The sequence below is a fragment of the Tachyglossus aculeatus genome, chromosome 20, assembly GCF_015852505.1.
Source record: "Tachyglossus aculeatus isolate mTacAcu1 chromosome 20, mTacAcu1.pri, whole genome shotgun sequence".
NCBI lineage: Eukaryota > Metazoa > Chordata > Mammalia > Monotremata > Tachyglossidae > Tachyglossus > Tachyglossus aculeatus.
In genome coordinates this window covers 11396285-11420704 of record NC_052085.1, presented here as the reverse complement: position 1 = coordinate 11420704, position 24420 = coordinate 11396285, and the positions used below count along the sequence as shown (strand labels likewise).

At 50.5% G+C, this 24420-nt stretch overlaps 1 protein-coding gene across 1 annotated transcript in view; it reads right to left on the bottom strand.

The window, feature by feature from the left end:
- Positions 1-16040, bottom strand: part of LOC119941262 (TSC22 domain family protein 1-like) — an 85754-nt gene extending 69714 nt beyond the window's left edge. Inside the window, 3 exon segments of the mRNA XM_038761644.1 lie at positions 11397-12710; positions 12712-14435; positions 15953-16040. Coding sequence (XP_038617572.1) covers positions 11397-12710; positions 12712-14177 — 2780 coding nt within the window. The 5' untranslated portion in view covers positions 14178-14435; positions 15953-16040.
- Positions 16041-24420: the final 8380 nt, after the last annotated feature.

Below are 24420 nucleotides of genomic sequence, written 5' to 3'. Positions count from 1 at the left end.
AGTGCTCTGCACACAGTAAGCGCTCAATAAATACGATTGAATGAATGACCGTCTTGTATCTACCCAGCGCTTGGGACAGTTCTTGGCTCATAGTAAGCACTCAAATACCATCATCATCATCATTATTATGATTATCTATTAAGCACTGGGGTAGATACAGAATTATCAGGTCCCACATGGGGCTCACAGGCTAATTAGGAAGGAGAATGGGTGAGGCACAGAGAAGTGAAGCGACTTGCCCCAGATCACACAGCAGGCCAGTGGCAGAGCTGGGTTTAGAACCCAGGGCCTCTGACTCCCAAGGCCCTGCTCTCTGCACTAGGCCACACTGTTTCAATACTGCGAAGCAGGGGGTCAGCACACCACAAAATGCACACAAGGATTTCACATTCAATACCCGCGTACCACGTCAGAGCGACAGTCACACAGTACTGATGCTGTGGCGTAACTCTGTGCCATGTTGTTGCCATCCTAGCCGCTTTGGTAGCCGCCCCGATCTTTATGGCCCTCGCTAGCCAACTACTGTCGGGATTTCTGGAGCGCCTCATCACCATGCAAAGAACCTACATGGTTTACCAGTCGGACCCCTCTATCCCGAAAGGCTGCTTCACACCCAGCATGGCACTGAAATGTCGCCTAGACTTTGGGAGGGATCAGTCCACATCAAAGGTATTTAATCGAGCGCTTACTGTCTGCGCACTCCGTACTAAGCGCCCAGGAGAGTCCGACAGAACAGAGTACGTCGGCGCGATCCCTGCCCACAATGGATTTCCCATCTAGAGGGAGGAAAACATGTACATACTTAAATGGTAATTACAGAGCTCTGCGAGTGTTTCCATTCATCCTTGACAGTCCCAAAAAGAGATCACTAAAATAGCCGAAAATGTTTACTTCATATATTTTTACACATCTCACGGATGCTTCCTCGAAAAATTGGATTCAAAACCAAGCTCTTTAAATATAACCCAGAAGCCCTTTGTAGAGCTCTGCGAGGCTTCAAGTTACAGGAATGTCCGAGCTGTAGTCGATGACTTTTAACGCATTCGGTTCTCCTGTGATGCAGGTTTTCGCGACGCAATCGGGCCGTGATCCGATGGAAGCGTTTTAAGGAGTGCCCCCCCAACCCCCGTGTTTGCCCGAGTTGATTCAGTGGAGAAAGAAACCGTTGTGTACGTGGGCTCGGCGTCTGGCGAGATGTGATGCTGATGAGCTTCCCGGTCCCTTCTTCAGCCTCACTGTACCATGCCCTGTGATACCAAAAACTGCAAAACCCACGGGGAATTTCATTCAGAAAAGTATCGATGAATGGCAAGATGAAGGACATTCTGCTATGAGTGGGCAGAACACACTGGAATCTGTACTGAAACGTGACCATCCGACAGTCGTGGCGGTATCTCAGAACCATCTATCCCCTCACCCTTTAATTCCCTCAGGTTACACCAACACGAATACCCAATAACGCGACGTTCTACGAGTCCCTGGGTTCGAGGAGAGCTCCCTGTCCTTTCAGATGGCCTCCCACTGCTCCTTTGCTCTGAGAACTCTCAGACGCCTCTCTCGATTTAAAAAATCAACAGAAATTACAAGAACAGATAACTGCAGGGCAAGGAAGATCGTAAATGTAATTGTGTACCCAACCCATACTTTCAATCAGTTCCAAGGACTAGGAATCGCAAGAAAAGTAATAATCTGAATGACTGCATTCATTCTGAGTGTCAATTTTATTTGACAATGGGCGATATTTCAATTAGCCGTCTACATAGACTGTTCCTTCCTACTATGTGCCCCAAATGGGAGAGGGAGGGACTGTGCCTATTCTGATGGCCTTGTATCTACCCCAGAGTTTGGTATGGAGTTGGGTACATAGTATTTAAATGCCATAATTATTACTGTTATTATATGCTAAAGCAGCCACAACTGTTATGATAACACCTCAAAATTCCCAAGCCAATGAACAGGGCAATCTTTGCTCCATCAATGTAATCTACCGAACACTCACTATGTGCACAGCTCTGTACTAAGCAGTTGGGAAAGTACAATTCAACAGAGTCGGGTTGATCACTACGCTTAAGGGTAGGTTCAGCTCTGCCAGAATGAATTCCCATTCTTTCAACGACGACGCTAGCCTGCCTGAATGTAGCGAGATGCCGTGCCGAAACGACGTTGCGCACACACTCTATGCACTGGGACACTGAGTAGTAGTAGTTTTTTCTTCAAGAAAAACGTATATGGTTCTGCAAAAATGCCACTTGTGTTCTAGGAGAACTGGGTAGGTTTAGTTATTTTTTCCCCTTAAAATTGTAGGGTCCCATCGTCTCAATTACTGTGACAATCAGCACCTTAAAAAAAAATAATGAGAATTTAAATCCAACCCAAGTAGCTTCAGATTGACGGGGGAAAAAGTGTTACGTCTAATACACCTCCACACATAAAGAAATCTGACAACAAGCCTTCGACTAATTTTAGATACTATGTTGTAAATACTACTGAAAGCCAATGGTGGAATTGTGCTGATCCTTTTCTGGTATAACGAATGATAAATCTCTGTACGTTTGTACCCGCAACATCTGAATTGTAAAGAAAATAGCCAGACATATAAATCTGACAAAATTACTGTTTCTACTGTGTCCCAATTTTTGAGCTCTAGGTATGATGATCATAAGTGAGGGATCTTTTAAGGGGCTCAACCAATCCTGTCTCTTGCAAAAACACTTCAGAATCAAAACTTGAGATTTTAAGTATTTTAAACAAGTAAACTATGTACTCTCCATAGAGTCCTTTGGAATTTCTTTCCAAAGGACAGCTTCACATCAGTCATCTCATTTATAGAAATGCTAATGAGGAACCAGCATCTGGGATGCTCCGAGAAATCCCCTCTATATGACCAGAGCTCAACAAATATACTACAGCTGAGGCTGAGAGGTGATGAGATTAGACTTCAAACTAAGGCAAACACTTAAACCAAAGAATGCAGACAAAACAGAAAGCAACTGACAGTGAAATTGTTTGACAAGCAACCTTTCGAGTCCCAATACAAGGAGCTTTTTAAAAATAAAATTGGGGTCCCCATTTTACAGCAGTATACGAATCACCATAGCATACATATCTGTTTTCCCTCCTATTTGGACTGGGGGGCTGAGGGGAGGGTGTGTGTGGGATCTGATTATCTTCTATCTACCCCAGCGCTTTAGTAGAGTGCTTGGCACATAGTGGCCACTTAAATACCACTGTTGTTGTTTTCATACATAGGGACACATTTGAGGTATGTTATATTAGATCTGCACTTGGGGAATCTGGCATCTCTAAATTGAGAACTGAAGCTTGGGCAAGATGCATGGACTCAGTTTGATCTTTCTCCCCCTTCTCGAACACAGGGGCATCCTCAACCTTAGCTTAGGACCTTTGCTGCCCGTGGCTCATTACTCCCAACATAATTTACCTGTGCTTTGCTCTCCACCCTATCGCTCACGACCTCCACCAGCCCTCCATTCTCTTCCTTCCTTCCTTCCAAGCTCCCCTGAAAATCCAACCAGTCCAGAAGCCTTCCCCAGCAAATCCCACCCCTGGCTGCATCATCCTCTCGGCCACTCTGGAGCTCTCTGAAGTCAATGGTCGGGAGTAGAAAGGGCCCTGGAGAGGGGTCAGAGGATCCGGGTTCTAATTCTGGCTCTGCCACCTGCCTGCTGTGTGACCTTAGGCAAGTCGCTTACCTTCCCTGTGCCTCTCGGTTTCCTCATCTGTAAAATGGGGATTCCCATTAGCTGTTCTCCCTCCCCCTAAGATTGAACTCCATGTGAGACAGGGTCCAACCCGATTATCTTCTATCGACTCCAGAATTTAGGGCAGTGCTTGGCACACAGAAAGCCCTTAAACACCACCATTTTTATGATGATGATAGAAATAAGTCACCATTGGAGCCTACTGAACTGCATTTTAAGAAAAGCATATGTATATATGTTTGTACATATTTATTACTCTATTTATTTATTTATTTTACTTGTACATATCTATTCTATTTATTTTATTTTGTTAATATGTTTTGTTTTGTTCTCTGTCTCCCCCTTCTAGACTGTGAGCCCACTGTTGGGTAGGGACCGTCTCTATATGTTGCCAACTTGGACTTCCCAAGCACTTAGTACAGTGCTCTGCACACAGTAAGCGCTCAATAAATATGATTGATTGATTGATTGATCTGGGCAGCTAAAAGTAAATATAGACTGGAGGCAAATGCACAGGAAATGTGTCTGTTTAGTGCTGTATTGTACTTTCCCACGTGCTTAGGACAGTGCTTTGCACACAGAAAGCACTCAATAAATACAACTGAATGAATGAATGAGAGCGCACAGCTAGATGCAGAAAACCAGCCTGGAGACTACGAGAGTTTCTAGATGATCTCAATATTATTGCTTACTTTTGCTTTCTCATTTGCATCTATGTTCTCACCCTTGATCCTATTTTAAATTTGAAATTGGTGTCTATGTCTTTCCCACTCCCATTAGATTACAGGATCATGGATAGAGTCCATACCTTTTATACTATGTTCCCAAGCTCCTAGAGTAGTGCTTTCTACACAGAAGATGCTCAATAAACACTGATGAGAATAATAAAGGCAGGCTATTTCAGGGACAGTCTTTCTACGTAAAGGATCACAAAAAAAAAATTTTTTTAAATAGGCCAACCATCATGAATATGAACTTGAAACACTACACCATAGCTTACTTTGCATTATTGATACGTGAATGCATCATTCGGTATCTAAAACAAATGCTGAAATACTTTGCAACAGGGATCCAGTCTTCTTTAAGAATGCCACTTTCAAGCTACTTGAAAATGATCACTTTCCTACATTTATAATTCTGGCTTTCCCCCAACTGATACCCATGTTAAAATAAATTTTGATTATCCTTTCGAACAGCTTCTGCCTTAAAATAAAATTATGCTAATGAGAAAATCATTTTTAATGTCCATAGTTTATTTTCATTTATATGAATGATATTAAATTGTAGTACTACTACAACTCGTGTTAGTTCTCATCAGGACTACCAATTGTTTCAAAGATCCTACACGTTCTATGGAGTACTATCAATCAATCAATGGTGTATATTAAGCACTTACTGTGTGCAGAACACTGTACTGAGCACTTTGGGATAAAGATCTCAATTCCTGCCACAAACCATTTCAGGAGTTAGTTTTGGTATTACATACCTCTTTAGTGGTTAAGTGAATTGAATCCACCCACCACATACATACTGCATTTCAGAATAGTTTTTCCCCCAACCTTTACTTTTGTGGCTTTCTTCCCAAGAAATTCACTAGTTTTCCACAAATTTCAAGTAAACCTTTTCACATAAATCATTTGTTTCTTCCCACAATCCTAATTCTACGCTCAGCAGTAAAGAATACTTATTGACCTTACTGTGAGAAGAGGACTGTACCAATACAATAAAGTTAGAAGGTATGACCCTCAAGGAATTTAAAGTCTAGCAGATAATTTAAAAGAAATGAGAGATTATAAATGAAAACTAAATACCATGACCCAACTCTGCATGAACATTCAGCTGTCACTCAAACTGGTGCTTTAAAAAAAACCCAAAATTTTTAAAGAACAATTTTTTAAAATCCATAATATACCTCTGCATGAAATACTTTATTCTGATCCTAATGACTCTGGCTTTTATACTGAGGTTCAATTGCTTTTTAAAAAAAAAAATCTTCAGTAATTACATCTGGGAGGTAGGGAGGGACGCTTAGTACACTTTGGCATTCAGAACATTTATTTTCCATCTTAGTCCTCAATTCTAAAAATCCAGATAAAATTAAATCTTGAAGGAAAGCGTGTATACACACACACAGTACATTCCCTCCAAAGAACACTGAAAAAAGTGAATCAGAAAGAACAAAATGACAAAATTTCTCCACAGTGTAAAGGGCAACGACTGTCCAAACTGTTGCAAGGAAGATTTGAAGAGTTTGTCCCTAAAAAAAAAAAGCAGTGTGGCCTAGTGGATGGCACATGGGCCCGGGAGTCTAAAGGACCAGGGTTCTAATCCCGGCTCCACCACCAATCTGCTGTGTGACCTTGAGCAAGTTACTTTACTTCTCTGGGCTTCAGTTACTTCATTTGTAAAATGGGGATTAAGCGTGTGAGCCCCATGTGGGACATGGGCTGTGTCGAACTTGATTAGCTTGTGTCTACCCCAGCACTTAGAACAGTGCCTGACACCTAGAAAGTGCTTAAATACCAAAAAAAAAACTATTTAATATTTCTAATGCCAAACTTCATTTAATGATTTTCTTCTTTCCACTGTTCCAGAATAACACCACACTAATAAATCAGCAGACTGCCAATTTTGGGGGGGGGGGGGTTGGCTGGGGTGGGGGGGGGGGGCGTTATTTTGTTTTTAAGACTATGGGGTGGCAAAAGTGATGGAAAAGTGAAGGAAAAAAGGAGTTACTTCTGATTAAAGATCAGATCATCCACAGACTAAGGAAAACAGGTTCAGTTTGTGGCTCAATAGCTGAATCTATTGGGTGAAAAGATGTCCTAAATGTAAACGGTGAATTCTTGCTCCATTTCAACAGTTGACACTCTACGTTTACTTTTGATTTATACAGCACTATCAACAAATACAGTTTTGCTATAACTGCAGTGTCATTTACACCCAGTACACGCTGTTCTTAAAACAGTTCTCAACTAATCTGCCCTAACAGCTGCCACGAAAAGGGGAGATAGGTGAATTTTACAGTATATAGACAGGTGTTGGTAAATCTCTATTTAAAAATAAATTGGGACTATGATTTGGTTACTTTAGAAACCATACAGTCCTTTAATCTGGCAATGCCTTCATAATTTCTGTAAATTGAAAGACAGATCAAGAGGTCAAGATGGAAAAAAAAAAATCTGTGAGCGCACTGCACGCAGAAGTCCAAGCAACTACCTAACACACTCCACTAATTCTAGTCTATATATAGGGAGTTAGTAGTACTTAATGACATCCACCCATTTTGATCTTCATGGCCTCTCGCTCCCAAACCCTAAAGGAGGGTAACCATATCAACGTGGAATACTTACTCCTGGGATCATTTTAAGGGCTGTGGGGTTAGGTAATAGTAGATGCAGCCTGTCACCTGACGGCTTCGGTCTCCATTTTACATGCAAGCAAGGGCAGGTGAGAGCCAATGTTTTCTTTCTTGGCCTGTAAACTGCCTCTGTTAAAGGGACTTGTATGATCTCAATCCAGTTCGGGAAGGACATTAACCAATCCATCTGAGGTATCCGAGTGTTTACTGAACTAAGCTCTTGGGAGGGTACAAAAGATTTGGTAAAAAGGATCCCCACCCTCTAGGACGTCACGACCTAGCGGGGAGGACGGACACTGAAATAAGGTGCCGACGGAGGAAGTAACAGAGCAGAAGGATACGGGCATAATTGCTGTGGGGGATGAATGCGCACACAGCATTCCCCCCCGAGCTGAAACTCCTGCTGATAGTCTCAGGGAAAAGACCCCAAAGTGTGGACGCAAAAGAAGAAAGAAAATGACTTTCCTCTTAACGAGGAATACATATTGTTTTCATTAGGAAGGTGTCATTTTTCCCCTGCGGAGATCACCGAGTTCAGTTGAAATGTAGCCCTCCCTGGAAAGAGGGAAAAGAGCACCAGACTTCTCAACACCTTTTCTACCTCGCTATCTTATATTTTTTAGACACAGACTCTCAATTCCCTTGCGTTATCTGCAGAGTTATCTGACCCATCACAGTATTTCCTATGATCTAACCCAAATTTTCCCAGCCCACATGCCAGGGCAACGTTCTCGAACCCAAACGTTACCTGAAATAATTATCTTTTTGCATTTGTAGGCCCAACGTGGAGGAAATCAATTGTGATCCTACCTCTCTCCTCTTGAGTCATTTCCTTATATATGAAAACCTTCCCTTTCTCCCCTGAGAGAAAATAGCCCGGGATCTTTGGGTTGGTGGTGAATATGACTTGGTGAAGAGATGCTAATGAAGGAAGAAAGGGAAGAAACAGCTTTTTGGGGGGGTTTTGGGTTTTTTTTTTTTAAAGTGATCACTCCTGTGGTTGGCGCTTCCAAGTCCAGCTTAGCCAACACGGATGCACTTTATCACTCTACCCTGTGTTGCCGTGAAGAGTAGCACACAGGATATTAATCACTTGGTCATTCAGTCCTTCCCAGTTAAATATTTCAGGGTGGAAACACTGAAGTACAGAGTTTTTTAGTTTTGGAGAGGGGGAGATAAGTGGTGGTCCTTTGGTGACATGAGTCCCTACTTACAACAGAGGACTCCTCAAATAATCACTGACACACATTCAAACAGAAAGGCAATATGGAAGTCGGAAGCTCCACAACCATCTCCTCCCTCAAACGATGTTTTCTGAATCCCCCATACCTATACCGCACAAGCCTTTTCAAATTTGTCCCCTGTGCTGAGCCCGACTATCTTCCTGTCTGCTCGCTTCCCAACTACTACTTCTGCTAGGGAGACAGAATCGATGAGATTAGACACTGCTCTGAGGCGCCAACAGAAGAGTTGACCAAACTTAGGAACCGGGTATGTTTGACGAGTGAGACTATCTAGCCATTCATTAGCCACACAGATGCAACAAGATGCAGATAGGAAAAAAAAAAAAAAAAGAAAATGTTGGCACTCCACTGGTAAAATTAATTACTATGATCACACAACCTGCTGATTAACATTCTGGATGGAGGAACGGATATCATAAAAAGGGCGTGGTGGTCGCATCCACGAGTTTCATTCGTTGGTCGATTTAATACTCTGAAGCGAATTCCTTTGACTTCGGGCTGCCCTTAAAGTCACTTTTCAGGGGTAGGGGGAAGGTATTTAAATCAGATAGATCCACAAGTCCGGGAGAATAGCAAGCGCTCATTCACTGATCTGACTCAGTTTCCAAATCTTAACTAATCCAAACTTAACTGCCATAAATACTTCTCTTTGACTGTAATACCACAAAAAACCTTTCAGGCTATGGCTAAATAGAAGGATCACTCTACAGTCCACCCTGATTACACTGCTCTTCCTTCTGGATCCTTTTGCTATAGTACTATTGAATCTTGATGCTGGCATGTCTTACAGGGTTTGCACACTAAACACTTCCCTTCCCTTCAACTCAAAGCGCTTTGACTCCTTTGAATTGCGATTACAATCCTTTTCAGTTTAGCATTAGATAGTGACAGATCTAGCAGATCAGCACATGGTACTTTCCTGCCAACTAAAATGTGAAGACAAGACTTAGAAATATGTAAGTACTACGTGCACCCAAATCCCATTTGACACCTATTTTACCATTTGATCGTGTAACTATACTGTGAGTCACTTGATTTACATTGTTTGGGTCCATTTTGGAGATATGAGGGATGAATCGATGCCCTTTATATCATTTCCTTTGGGAAACTGCTTCTTCTACAGAACTAGCCCTGAAAACTATTTCCACGGACCCAGCTAAAGAACATTACTTGGGGTATGACCACGAGTTAGTTGCAGGGACCTACAATTTTGATGGAGAAAACTAGCAACGCTGTGCCACTTTAAAGCCAAATTTTTTATCTGCCAGATACAGTTACACACACCAACATCTGACAAAAATGGTGAATGCTTATTTTCAACACAAAAATGACCAACACGTTAACCACGTAAAAGACCACCAAATCTTGGGGAAATGCACGCGACTATCCGATCGGTCAAACGGTATTTGCTGAGCACTTAACTGTGTGCCGGGTACTATACTAATTGCTTGGGAAAGTACACTACAACAGAGTTGGTAAACCAATGCTTAGATTTTGTTTAACATTTTGTTAGGCGCTTCCTATGTGGCAGGCACTGTACTAAGCACTGGGGCAGACAGGTAATTGGATACAGTCCATGTCCCAGAGGGAGTTCTCTACTATACATAATTGCCTCTCCCAAAAATGCTGTATACTAGTCACCATTTAGGTCTGGGCTTTTTCTAGATGGTTCTGCCTTCCTTTTAATAATCTTCTCAAATCTACCGAGCCTTCCCCCACTAAAAGCCATACACCCATACATCCACATAGACAATTACTCAACTGCCTTGAATGACAGCTGAAATTCAATTGACAAGAAAATTGCCGGGGGTTGGAAGACACCACGCTACTGCGGAGTACTCCAGCCTGCCTTTTCAGAGATCTTATGACATGGCTCCAGCAGCGTTTGTTCCCAGACCCGAATTTCCCTACTTTCAAAAACTGGGGAAGACTCGAGGGCGACGAGGAAAATACTCGGGAAGAGGCTCATCCAGCCACAGAGGCTCGGTTTTAAGTTGATATATCCTATGGTACTGGCCTGGCCCTTCTGCTCATTCATCATCGGGTCAGGCTCACCAGTTCTGTTCTGGAACTTGGGCTTCTCTGGGGTTTTCTTTTTTCCCCTTTTTTTTGGAGGGTGGTGGGGAAAGTTATTTGGCAACTACTTCTTTGCCTCTGGAGTCCCCCACTAGCCAGCCTAATCAATCAACTTTATTAACACTTACTCTTTAAAATGGCTGCCAGCCTAGCCTGCTCATTTCTGTGCAGAGAGGGGGGGAAAAAAAGCCTCATCTCTTGAAAGTAATAACTTTGAGCAACATTTCCAAAATAATAAAATCCCAAGATTTTATCTGTTTGCAGCCATCCAAAAACTAGTGAGTGTTTAAAAAGGCATAAATGCGGGCCGAACTCAGAAAATGTGCGGTAAATTAAAAGAAGAGAACTTCCGTTCTCCTGACTGGAAACCAGTGAAGACAACTGAAATAGATGTGTGGAGCGGTGGAAGGGTCAAGACCAAAGTCCTGGGGGGGGAGAGGAGGACGGGGGTCAGGGGGAGATAAAACCAAAAGCACAACTTGGGCTCCTTGGTGGCTACACAAATTACTAACCAATCTTTTCCCGCTACATCAAAATGGGAGCAGTTAGGGAAAGGGCATCATCGCTGGGGGGGAAAAAAATGGTGCTAATCCACCCTACTTCCACTCTTGATTTCAAGCTTTATGTTTCTTAGAGGGAAAGGGACCATTCTTGAGCAGAGATGCTACAGGACAATTTCACAGGAAGCTCCAGTCACACGTGTGTGTGTGTGTGTGTGTGTGTGTGTGTGTGTATTTTTCTCTGTAAAACACTGAATCACAACCACCGGGCAGTCAATCAACGCATAGGAAAGACTGAATGACCGAGCAAGTCAACCTCGGTCAACCCTACGGGCACCCTAATCACAAACGACGCTCCACCCAAGACGACGATTGTCGCGGCAACTCGGCGTTTACCACAGTGACCTACGCGGGACGCCAGCTTGATACGGAACTACCGGAAAGACGAGACGCCCGTGAGTTTTCGGCTGCCGATTTCTCGGCGTGGCGATCTTACCTCTCATCCTCGCCGTCGACCAGGGGCGTCGTCAACGGCAAGACCTTCAACGGGAAGAGGGAGGCGGAGGCCGCCAGGCCGCTGCCGCTCCCATCCAGGACGGCCGCTGACCCTCCGCCGCCGTCTCCGCCGGCGGTCTGAGGCAAGCCGACGGGCGCGGGTTCCACGGGCCGCCTGGCCTCCTCCGGTTGGCTTCCGACGGCCTGAGTTAAGGCTTGGGCCGAGAACTGGGTCGAACCGAGCGGGGCCTGGGGCGCCCCCGGCACGTTTATAGTCGTTGCTATCAAGGGAGGCTGGGCGACCCCCGGAACCAAACTCCCGTTCGGTAGAGCCAGGGTCTGCGCTACGTTCGGAGGGGGCCCCGGGCCCGGGCCGGCGGGAGGCAAACCCGGACCGACTTGGCTGGCCGGAGGGAGCCCGGCGGCCGGGGGCAGGGGGCTGACGGCACCCAGCTGCTGACCGGTCACTCCCTGCGCCAGCGAGTCGACACCGTGCGCCTGGGGCTGGACGGCCAACAGGGCGCTCTGGGGGCCCAGGACCATCTGCGGAGGGAGGCCGGGGGCGCCCGTCGGGACCCCCAGTTGGAGAAGGCCGGTCTGAGAGGGCGGGACGATCGGCGCGGAGGGAGGCCCGCTCGGCTGCATCCCTGGGGGCGGGCCCTGGGCACCGGTCGGCGGCACAGCCACGCCAACGTTCGCCACCTGACCACCGGCGGCTACGGCGGGCACCGCCGGCTGAGGGTGCCCAATGGGTGGGGGTGGCGCTCCCGCGGGCTGGACGGATGGCTGAAGACCCTGGGTGGGAGCGACGGGCATCGGGGCCACGGACGCTTGCAGAATCTGCTGCTGCTGCTGCACGTAGTCCGGCAGGGCCCCCGGGACGGGGTTCTGGGGGCCCGCCTGGACGTGGCCCAGCACCACCTGGGAAAGGACGCCCTGCTGCTGCTGCTGCTGCTGCTGCTGCTGCTGCTGCTGCTGCTGCTGCTGCTGTCCGTACGGCAACGGCTGCTGCTGCGGTGCCCCCGGCGCGGCCTGCACGGGAGGGGCCGCCGGCGGGTAGGCCGGCTGCGGGCAGGCCAGGCCGGACACGGGGGGCGGAGGCGCCCCTACCAGGCAGACGGCCGGCGGCTGAGCGGCCGGGGGGACCCCGGCGACCCCGGGCTGGGCGGGCGGCCGGAGGCCCGGCTTGGGCTGAGGGTAGCAGCCGGCTTCTTGGAGCGAGGCGACGGGCGCCTGCGAGACGCCCTGAGGTACGGGCTGAGGTACGCCCTGAGGCCCGCCGCCCCCCACGTCGGCCTGCTGCGGGGGGGGGCCCGGCGGGGGCCCCCACCTCGCCGCTCCCCACGCTCTCCGTGTAGTGACTGAGCGTGCTGACGCCGCTGCTCACCGACCCCCCGCTGGTGCTCTCCCTCTCCGAGCTCGCGTCCGGCGGGTTCTGCTTGAGCGTCTCCACCGCTCTGTTGACGGCCCCTCCTTCCGGAGCCGCGGCGGCGGCGGGGTTGTCTTTCTCGTAGAACTCGGTGCAAGTCCACCGCCCCTTTTTGAACGGTTCGAAACTAGAATCCAGCTTCACCACTCGAAACCTCGACGTGCCGGCGGCCGGCGGCTGCTGCTGCTGCTGCTGAGTTGAGACGGATCCCGCGGCCGGGCCCGAGGCCGGATTAGTCACGTTGTTCACGACGCCGGCCGGGATGGTGCCGTTGCCTACCCCGGTGGGGACGACGGCGTTCCCGCCGCCTCCTCCGGGCCCGGTGCCGGCGGCCCCGGGGACGACGCCGGAATTCCCACGGAGGGCGCCGGGCCCCGCGGGGACGCTCCCAGCCCCGTCGACGGCGTCGGCCGCGCCGGCCCCGGGGACGGGATTGAGGCCTACTCCGCCGGGGGGGCCGGCGGGGCGGGCGTTAGTCGCCGCCGAGGCCGGGGGTCCGGCGGACGAGCCGGCGGGGGCCCCGGCGTCCGCGGTCCCGGGCGCGGACGGCCTCCTGGACGCCGGGCCCGGTCCGGCGTGGGCCGCGTGGTGGTGGCCGTGGTGGAGGGGGTGGCCGTGGTGGAGGGGGTGGCCGTGGTGGAGGGCGTGGAGGTGGTGAGGGTGCCCGCCGCCGTTGATGAGCGCGTTGGGCTGCGGGTGGGGCGGCAGGTGTCGGGCCGGAAGGGGCGGCTGGTTGGGGGACACGGCCCCCGGCGTCTCGGCCTCCTGGAAGTTATTCAGCGTCTCCTCGGAGGAGCTCCGCTCCGGCTCCCCCAGGTCCGTGGCCCGGGACAGCGAGGCGTCCAGGATCTCGGAGGAGGACAGGTCCTCCGTGTGGGACTCGTCCAGGTCGTCGTAGCTCTCCGTGTCCTCGGCGATGCTGTTGTTGGAGCTGACGCTGGCCGAGATCTGGGCCGGGGTCACGCTGGTGATCTGGAAGCCGCTCTTCTTCTTCATCTGCGCGCCGGCCGGGGCCGGCTGCTGCGGCGGAGGCGGCGGCTGCTGCGGCGGCTGCAACTGCTGCTGCTGCTGCTGAGCCTGGGGGAGCAGGCTGAGGAGGTGCGGGGGTCCCGGGGCGGCGGCCGGGTGGTCCTCGGACGGAGGGCCGCAGCCGCCGGGCCCCGCTGCAGCCGCTGCGGCCGTCGCAGCGGCGGCTAGAGCAGAAGAGGAGGAGGAGGAGGAGGAGGAGGAGGAGGAGGAGGAGGAGGCGGAGGCGGAGGCAGCGCTGCCCCTTCTAGGATAGAGAGCCGGGTGCGCCATCTTCCTAGTGCTCATGTCTGCGGTGGCGGCGGCGGCCTCGGGCGGCTGGTGCATTGTGTCCGGGCTCCGGAGCTCCTGGGTTCCTCGGCGGCTCCGGCGAGCGGCCCTTCCTCGTCCTCCTCCCACGCGATCCTGGGCTTCACAAGGCCGCAGGGGCCAGCGGGGCCCCCCGCCCGGCCGGCCACAACCCCCTGCCCTTCCTCCTGCCCACGCCGCTCCTGCTGCTGCTGCTGCTGCTGCTGCTCCTCTTCTTCTCCTTCTTCTCCTTCTCCTTCCTCCTCTTCCTCCTCCGGAGACGGCACCGGCTCCCCTCTGCAGGCCGGGGCGACAGGGGATGGGGAGGGAGGGAGACAGGCACAAGAATAATAATGATAATGATGGTATTTGTTAAGCACGAGGGGAGGGAGGGTGAGGAGGGGGTGCCACTTTCAGCCCTTCGCCATTCCCCGGCCTCTCCCCCCCAACCCCCCACACCCACCCCCTTTATTAGGGTCGCCTTCATTCATTCGTTCAGTCCTATTTATTGAGCGCTTCCTGCGGGCACAGCACCACGCTGAGCGCTCCAAGTACAAATCGGCACCACACAGAGACCTCCCCAACAACGGGCTGTGTGTGGGGCACTGGACTAAGCGCTTCATTCGTATCTACTGAGCACTGTACTAGGCGCTCGGTAAGCACAAATCGGCAACACAGACAGTCCCTCCCCAACAACGGGCTGTGTGCTGGGCACCGTATTAAGCGTTTCATTCGCTCAATCGCCTTTATTGAGCGCTTCCTCCACGCAGAGCACTGTAGTAAGCGCTTGGGCAGTCCAAATCGAAACAGAGACGGTCCCTCCCCCACCACGCGGCACTGGGCTAAGCGTTTCATTCATTCGTCTGTACTGAGCGCCGGCAGAGCACCGGCCTAAGCGCTTTGGGAAGGAGGAATGGGTTCGCCGGGGAAATGGGAACCGGGAATCCCCCTCCTCTTTCTCCTCCGCCTGCGGCCTCCCGGGAAAGGCCGGTCCTGGGGGGCGGGGGGCGATACATACAGAGGTGGAGCAGGGGGCAGGGGGAGATACATACAGAGGAGGCACGGGGGGCACGGGGGGCGATACGTACAGAGGTGGCACGGGGGGCAGGGGACAGGGGGAGATTCATACAGAGGGGGCAGGGGGCGATACGCACAGAATGTGGCACAGGGGGCAGGGGAGATACATACAGAGGTGGCACAGGGGGCAGGGGGCAAGGGGAGATACATAAAGAGGTGGCGCAGGGGGCAGGGGACGGGGGAGATACATACAGAGGGGGCACAGGGGGCAGGGGGCAAGGGGAGATATATAAAGAGGTGGCGCAGGGGACGGGGGAGATACATACAGAGGTGGCACAGGGGGCAGGGGGCAAGGGGAGATACATAAAGAGGTGGCGCAGGGGGCAGGGGACAGGGGAGATACATACAGGGGAGCAGGGGGCAGGGGGAGATACATACAGAGGTGGCACAGGGGTCAGGGGGAGATACATACAGAGGTGGGGCAGGGGGCGATACATAAAGAGGTGGCAAGGGGGGAGGGGGCAGGGGGCGATACGCACAGAGGTGGCACAGGGGGCAGGGGGAGATACATACAGAGGGGGGCAGGGGGAGATACATACAGAGGTGGCACAGGGAGCAGGGGGCGATACATAGAGAGGTGGCACGGGGTGGAGGGAGAAGGGGCGATACATACAGAGGTGGCACGGGGGGGGAGGGAGCAGGGGGCGATGCGTACAGAGGTGGCACAGGGGTCAGAGGTCAGGGGGCGATACGTACAGAGGTGGCACAGGGGGGAGGGGTCAGGGGGCGATACGTACAGAGGTGGCACGGCCCGGGGGCGGCGGGGGCAGCCGGTGGGGGGGCAGCGCTCCATCACTGGCCACGGCCGAGCCGGGGCATCTTCCTCCCGAGGGGCGGCCGGGACGGCTGGGCCTGGGGACCGGGCGGGGGGGGGAGGGGGGAGGGGGGGAGGGGAGGGCGGGGAGAGGGGGCACGGAGGGCCGCGGGGGGGGACAGAAACAAAACCGCTCGGGAGGCTCGGGCTGCGGAGGGGGACGGGGAACCGGGGAACGATGGAGGAGGAGGAGGAGGGAGGAGGAGGGAGGATGGAGGTGGATGGAGGAGGGGCCTTGGGGGGAGGGGCCGATGATGGACAGCCAGGGAAGATGGCGGCCGCGCAGGCGCACCGCGCCCCCTCCCCGCCCGAGCCCCAGCCGCCCGTTGACGGAAATTGCCGAACGCGGGGCAGCCGAGCCCGGGCGCCGGGCGCCGGGGCCACGCCCCCCGGGGGGGCACGCCCACCGGGGGGCGGGGCCCCGGGCGCGCCTGCGCGGGAGGGCGCGGCGCCGGGCGGGAGGGGGCCCAGCCGTCAGGTACCGGGGGCCTGAGGGGGCGGGGCTCACTTCGATCAATCAATCCATCGTATTTATTGAGCGCTTACTCTGTGTGCGGAGCACTTGGGAAGTGCAAGTTGGCGACATCTAGACACACCCCCTACCCAACAGTGGGCTCACAGTCTAAAAGGGGGAGACGGACGGCAGGGCGGGGATTCACCGTCCCGCAATCGGAGCCCACGCTTTTTTCCCTGCTCCTTCTCCTGAGGAGACAAGGGGAGTCTCCCCCGCTGCCCGAAGGCGTCGCCTATTGTGCGGCCGCGCGGCCCCCGCCCCTCGCTGCGGGTTGGGGGAGGCGGCGGGTCGGCTCCCATTGGCTGGCGGGGAGCGCCAGGCCCGCTCTGATTGGCTGCCGGGCCGGAGGGGGCGGGGCCAGGGGGCGGACCCTCCCTCCCTCCCTTCATTCCCCGTGCAGGGCACCGTACTGAGCGCCTTGACACTTCATTCATTCATTCAATCGTATTTATTGAGCGCCTACTGTGGGGACGGAACGCTCGGGAAGTCCAAGTTGGCAACATCTACAGACGGTCCCTACCCAATAGTGGGATCGCATTCAGTCATTCATTCAATCGTATTTATTGAGCGCTTACTGTGTGCAGAGCACTGGACTAAGCGCTTGGGAAGTACAAGTTGGCAACATCTAGTGACGGTCCCTACCCAATAGTGGGATCACATTCAGTCATTCAACCGTATTTATTGAGCGCTTACTGTGTGCAAAGCACTGTATTAAGCGCTTGGGAAGTACAAGTTGGCAACATCTAGACACACCCCCTACCCAACAGTGGGCTCAATCAATCAATCAATCAATCGTATTTATTGAGCGCTTACTATGTGCAGAGCACTGTACTAAGCGCTTGGGAAGTACAAATTGGCATCACATAGAGACAGTCCCTACCCAACAGTGGGCTCACAGTCTAAAAGGGGGAGACGGGCGGCAGGCGGGGATTCACCGTCCCGCAACCGGAGCCCACGCTTTTTTTCCTTCTCCTTCTCCTGAGGAGACAAGGGGAGTCTCCCCCGCTGCCCGAAGGCGTCGCCTATTGTGCGGCCGCGCGGCCCCCGCCCCTCGCTGCGGGTTGGGGGAGGCGGCGGGTCGGCTCCCATTGGCTGGCGGGGAGCTCCAGGCCCGCTCTGATTGGCTGCCGGGCCGGAGGGGGCGGGGCCAGGGGGCGGACCCTCCCTCCCTCCCTTCATTCCCCGTGCAGGGCACCGTACTGAGCGCCTTGACACTTCATTCATTCATTCAATCGTATTTATTGAGCGCCTACTGTGGGGACGGAACGCTTGGGAAGTCCAAGTTGGCAACATCTACAGACGGTCCCTACCCAATAGTGGGCTCACATTCATTCATTCAATCGTATTTACTGAGCGCTTACTGTGTGGAGAGCACTGGACTAAGCGCCTGGAAAGTCCAAGTTGGCAACATCTAGAGACGGTCCCTACCCAGTAGTGGGATCACATTCAGTCATTCAATCGTATTTATTGAGCGCTTACTGTGTGCAGAGCACTGGACTAAGCGCCTGGGAAGTCCAAGTTGGCAGCATCTAGAGACGGTCCCTACCCAATAGTGGGCTCACATTCAGTCATTCAATCGTATTTATTGAGCGCTTACTGTGTGCAGAGCATCTAGACACAGTCCCTACCCAACAGTGGGCTCACAGTCTAAAAGGGGGAGACGGACGGCAGGCTGGGGATTCACCGTCCCACCACCGGAGCCCACGCTTTCTCTCCACCTTCTCCTTCTCCTGAGGAGACAAGGGGAGTCTCCCCCGCTGCCCGCAGGCGTCGCCTATTGTGCGGCCGCGCGGCCCCCGCCCCTCCCTGCGGGTTGGGGGAGGCGGCGGGTCGGCTCCCATTGGCTGGCGGGGAGCGCCAGGCCAGCTCTGATTGGCTGCCGGGCCGGAGGGGGCGGGGCCAGAGGGCGGACCCTCCCTCCCTCCCTCCCTCCCTCCATGCAGTGCACCGTACTAAGCGCCTTGAAACGTCATTCATTCTGACAGCTCACCTCCTCCCGGAGGCCTTCCCAGACTGAGCCCATTCCTTCCTCTCCCCCTCGTCCCCCTCTCCATCCCCCCCATCTTACCTCCTTCCCTTCCCCACAGCACCTGTATATATGTTGGCACATATTTATTACTCTATTTTACTTGTACATATCTAATCTATTTATTTTATTTTGTTAGTATGTTTGGTTTTGTTCTCCGTCTCCCCCTTTTAGACTGTGAGCCCACTGTTGGGTAGGGACTGTCTCTAGATGTTGCCAACTTGTACTTCCCAAGCGCTTAGTACAGTGCTCTGCACACAGTAAGCGCTCCATAAATACGATTGATGATGATGATTCATTCATTCAATAGTATTTATTGAGCGCCTACTGTGGGGACTGAGCGCTTGGGAAGTCCAAGTTGGCAACATCTAGAGACGGTCCCTACCCAATAGTGGGATCACATTCAGTCATTCAATCGTATTTATTGAGCGCTTACTGTGTGCAGAGCACTGGACTAAGCACTTGGGAAGTCCAAGTTGGCAGCATCTAGAGACGGTCCCTACCCAATAGTGGGATCACATTCAGTCATTCATTCAATAGTATTTATTGAGCGCTTACTGTGTGCAGAGCACTGGACTAAGCGCCTGGGAAGTCCAAGTTGGCAACATCTAGAGACGGTCCCTACCCAATAGGGGGATCACATTCATTCACTCAATCGTATTTATTGAGCGCCTACTGTGTGCAAAGCACTGGACTAAGCGCCTGGGAAGTCCAAGTTGGCAACATCTAGAGACGGTCCCTACCCAATAGGGGGATCACATTCATTCATTCAATCGTATTTATTGAGCGCCTACTGTGTGCAAAGCACTGGACTAAGCGCTTGGGAAGTACAAGTTGGCAACATCTAGAGACGGTCCCTACCCAGCAGTGGGCTCACAGTCTAGAAGGGGGAGACAATTCATTCATTCCCTGTGCGGGGCACTGTACTAAGCGCTTGGGAAGTTCATTCATCCATTCATTGAATGAATTTCCTCAATCGTATTTATTCATTCAACCGTATTCATTCATTCAGTCGTATTTATTGAGCGCCTACTGTGTGCAGAGCACTGGACTAAGCACTTGGGAAGTACAAGTTGGCAACCTATAGAGACAGTCCCTACCCAACAACGGGCTCACAGTCTAGCCTGTTGACTAGGGGGGAGACAGACAACAAACCAAAACATGTGGACAGGTCAGAATAAATAATAATAATGATGGCATTTATTAAGCGCTTACTGTGTGCCAAGCACTGTCTAAGTGCTGGGGAGGTTACAAGGCAATTAAGTTGTCCTCCGTGGGGCTCACAGTCTTCATCCCCATTTTACAGATGAGGTAACTGAGGCCCAGTGAAGTGAAGTGACCTGCCCAAAGTCACACAGCTGACAGTTGGTGGAGCCAGGATTTGAACCCATATAGAATTAAAGTTATAAAGGTAATGGCTCGGAGCAGGTGACGGCTGTCAGCCTGTGCCTCCAGGGCCCCGGGGCCAGCCGCCCCGCTCATCATCATCCTTATCATCATAATGATGGTATTTGTGAAGCGCTTACTATGTGCCAAGCACTGTTGTAAGCGCTGGGGGGGAATACAAGGTGATCAGGTTGTCCCATGTGGGGCTCCCAGTCTTCATCCCCATTTTACAGATGAGGGAACTGAGGCCCAGAGAATAATAATAATAATAATGTTGGTATTTGTGAAGCACTTACTATGTGTGAAGCACTGTTCTAAGCTCTGGGGGGGGGATACAAGGTGATCAGGTTGTCCCACGTGGAGCTCCCAGTCTTCATCCCCATTTTACAGATGAGGGAACTGAGGCCCAGAGAATAATAATGGTATTTGTGAAGCACTTACTATGTGTGAAGCACTGTTCTAAGCGCTGTGGGGGGGGGGATACAAGGTGATCAGGTTGTCCCACGTGGAGCTCCCAGTCTTCATCCCCATTTTACAGATGAGGGAACTGAGGCCCAGAGAAGTGAAGTGACTTGCCCAAAGTCACACATCTGACAAGCGGCGGAGCCGGGATTGGAACCTACGACCTCCGACTCCCAAGCCCGAGCTCTTTCCACTGAGCCATGCTACTTTCCCAGTATATAGTTCGGGGAAGCTATAATAATATATAGGAAGCGCTTCAAAAGTACCATAATTATTATTAGTATGAGAACAGTGCTTGGCACATAGTAAGCGCCTAACAAATGCCATTATTATTGTTATTATTACCTTTCTAGCCCCTACCTCTCTCTTAAGTTGCCTCAGCGTCTTGCGGTTCCGCTTGGACCTGGGATGGCTCCCCTTGGTTGCTTTGCCTGCACCTCAACGAGTCTAAAATCTAACTTTTCTTCTGCCTTCCTAAACCCACTCCCCCTCCTCCCATCGTCCCTGTCAATCTCACTCAAGGAATAGGATTTGTTGAACACTTGCCCCGCACCCGACCCTAAACTCATCATTTGGGAGAGTGGATGAGGCAATTGCTAACCTCAAGGAATTTACCAGCTCGCCATCTTCCCTATCCCGGAAACCCAAACCTTCGTGTCATCCTCAGCTCCTCCTTGCTGGAATGTCCTCCCCATCAAATCCGCCAGACCACAGCTCTCCCCAGAGTCAAAATCTTTCGACAGTGTCCTGGTTGGAGAAGCCAACCCTGACAAATCCCCAGCATCCCTATTTACATCAACCCCATGGCCTCTGTCTTGCCGACCCCCCCCTTGCCCACGTCCTAGCCCCTGGCCTGGAATGCCCTCCCCCTCCATATCTGACCGCCAATCACTCTCCCCACTTTCAAAACCTTATTAAATCACACACCTTCCATTAGGCCTTCCTGGATTAAACCCTCATTTCCTCCTCTCCCACACCATTCTATGTTGCACTCTTTTCTCCTCCTCTTCTTTCTTCTCTTCCTCTTTCTCTTTCTCTTGCTCTTCCTCTTTCTCCTTCTCCTCTCTGTCTTCCTCTTTCTCTTCCTCCTCCTTTTTCCTATTCTTTTCCTCCTTCTCTTCAACCTGTTTTTTTCTCCTTCTTGATCTCTTCTTTCTCTTTCTGCTCCTCCTCCTTTATCGTCTCCTTTTCCTCCTCCTCCTCCTTTTCCTCCTCTTCCTTTTTTCCTTTTTCTCTTCTTTTCTTTTTCTCTTCCTCCTCCCTCATCTCCTCTTTCTCCTCTTCCTCCCCCTCCTCTTCTTTTCCTCCTCTTCCTCCTCCACTTTCTTCTCCTTTTCGTCCTCCTATTTCTCTTTTTCCTCTTCTTTTTTCTCTTTATCTATCTTTATCTATATATGTATATATGTTTGTTATATATGTATATATGGTTGTACATATTTATTACTCTATTTATTTTACTTGTACATATCTATTCTATTTATTTTATTTTGTTAATATGTTTGATTTTGTTCTCTCTTCTAGACTGTGAGCCCACTGTTGTGTAGGGACTGTCTCTATATGTTGCCAACTTGTACTTCCCAAGCGCTTAGTACAGTGCTCTTCACACAGTAAGCGCTTAATAAATATGATTGATTGATTGATCTTTCTGCTCATCATCATCCATCTCTATCATCCTCCTCCTCCTTTTCTTCCTCCTTTTTCTCCCTTTATTCCTTCAGCTCTTTCCTCATCTCATCTTTCTCCTCCTCCTCCTCCTTCTCCTTCCCCCTCACCTGGAACAGTAGGGTGAGGCATAGAGAGCCCTGGCACCTCTCCCAGAACAAATCAAGCCCAAGTGATTTGCTACCTGCAATAAAAGAATTATTGTACAGAACAGTCACCCGAACCTCAACGTTGGGTTAATCTCTGTTGCTGTTGTTTGAAAGAATTGGTGGTTAATCTTTCAAAAGTTCTGACCCTCCCTGGGCTTTGATGGAGTTGGGAGGAGGTTCAAGAAACTGGATGTTTATTGTTTGAAATTTTCTTATAAATCTACCTATTGCCTTCTTGAAAGGGACAGAGAGGAAGCAGCAGCACTTCTGATCTGGCCTAATTTAGTCCCCTAAGGCTATTTTCTGGGTCACAGTTGTTAGCTTGCCTTCCAGAGAAGAAGAAATGTTCTAGAGCACTAGTGCAAGCTACCAATCAGTGAATAATATCTGTTGAGCAAATACTGTGTGCAGAACTCTGTACTAAGTGCCTGGAGAAAATAATAGAGTTAATAGACACTACCCCTGTCATCAAGGTGCTTGAGATGCAATGTAGCCTAGTGAATAGAGAGAGCATATATCTGGGAGTCAGAAGGACCTGAGCTCTAATGACGGTTCTGCCACTTTCATTCATTCAATCGTATTTATTGAGCGCTTACTATGTGCAGAGCACTGTCCTAAGCGCTTGGAAAGTACAAGTCGGCAACAAATAGAAACGGTCCCTACCCAACAACGGGCTCACAGTCTAGAAGGGGGAGACAGACAACGAAATAAAACATGTGGGCAGGTGTCAAGTCGACAGAACAAACAGAATTAAAGCTAGATGCACATCATTAACAAAATAAATCATCATCATCATCATCAATCGTATTTATTGAGCGCTTACTATGTGCAGAGCACTGTACTAAGCGCTTGGGAAGTACAAATTGGCAACATATAGAGACAGTCCCTACCCAACAGTGGGCTCACAGTCTAAAAGGGGGAGACAGAGAACAAAAGCAAACATACTAACAAAATAAAATAGAATAGATATGTACAAATAAATTAAGTAAATAAATAAATAGAGTAAAAAAAGTGTACAAACATATATACATATATAATAGAATATAAATAGAATATTAAATGTGTACAAGTAAAATGAATAGAGTAATAATAATAATAATGGAATTTATTAAGCGCTTACTATGTGCAAAGCACTGTTCTAAGCACTGGGGAGGTTACAAGATGATCAGGTTGTCCCACGGGGGGCTCACAGTCTTAATCCCTATTTGACAGATGAGGTAATAATAAATCTGTACAAACATATATACAGGTGCTGTGGGGAGGGGAAGGAGGTGGGGGGGGGAATGCTGTGTGACTTTGGGCAAGTCACTTCACTTCTCTGGGCTTCAGTTCCCATATCTATAAAATGTGGACATGGACCGTGTCCAACCCAATTAGCTTGGATCTGCCCCAACACTTGGAACAGTGGCTGGCACATAGTAAACGTTTAACAAATGCCCTAAAAAAAATGGAGAGTGACAGCTGCGGTATAGTGGGAGAGAGAATGAGTGGATAAGAAGGGAACTGACTGAGTGCCTTAAAAGCCAATAATCAGGAGTTTCTACTGGATTGCAGAAAAGAGTGGGTAACCATTGAAGGCTTTGGGGGAGTGGGGAGAGGGGTGCAGAATGACAGTTTAGAGACAATGCAGAATAAAACCTGAGACAGATTGACTTGCTATTTGTTCTTTAATAATAATAATAATAATGGCATTTATTAAGCGCTTACAATGTGCAAAGCACCGTTCTAAGCGCTGGGGAGGTTACAAGGTGATCAGGATGTCCCACGGTGGGGCTCACAGTCTTCTTCCCCATTTTCCAGATAGTAATAGGTAGTGATTAGTTTGATTATCACTGGAGAGACACGTTGTAGTAGGGGCGAATTTAGGGTAAACTGCAGATTAATGGCTGAAGGTGGCTAGGTAGACGTGGAGCAGTTTGAAGCACCTAGTAATTTAAAACTGAGAGTGAATGATGCTCAGTGTGAGAAATTATTCTTCCCGGAGTTTATCTTGTCCCTGAGAGAGCAAGTGGACTAAGTCTCTAGGGGTTCTCCACAGGTTGGCAGGCCCTCGGATATATCGGGGGATGAAACTGTCTTTTTATTCTGTATATGAAACCTAGCAGAGCCTGAAATAAATGGAGTAAAAAATGGCAACCCAGAGGTTTCAAGACAGAGGTTAACCAAAAGACAGTGGAACAATAGAAAGATTC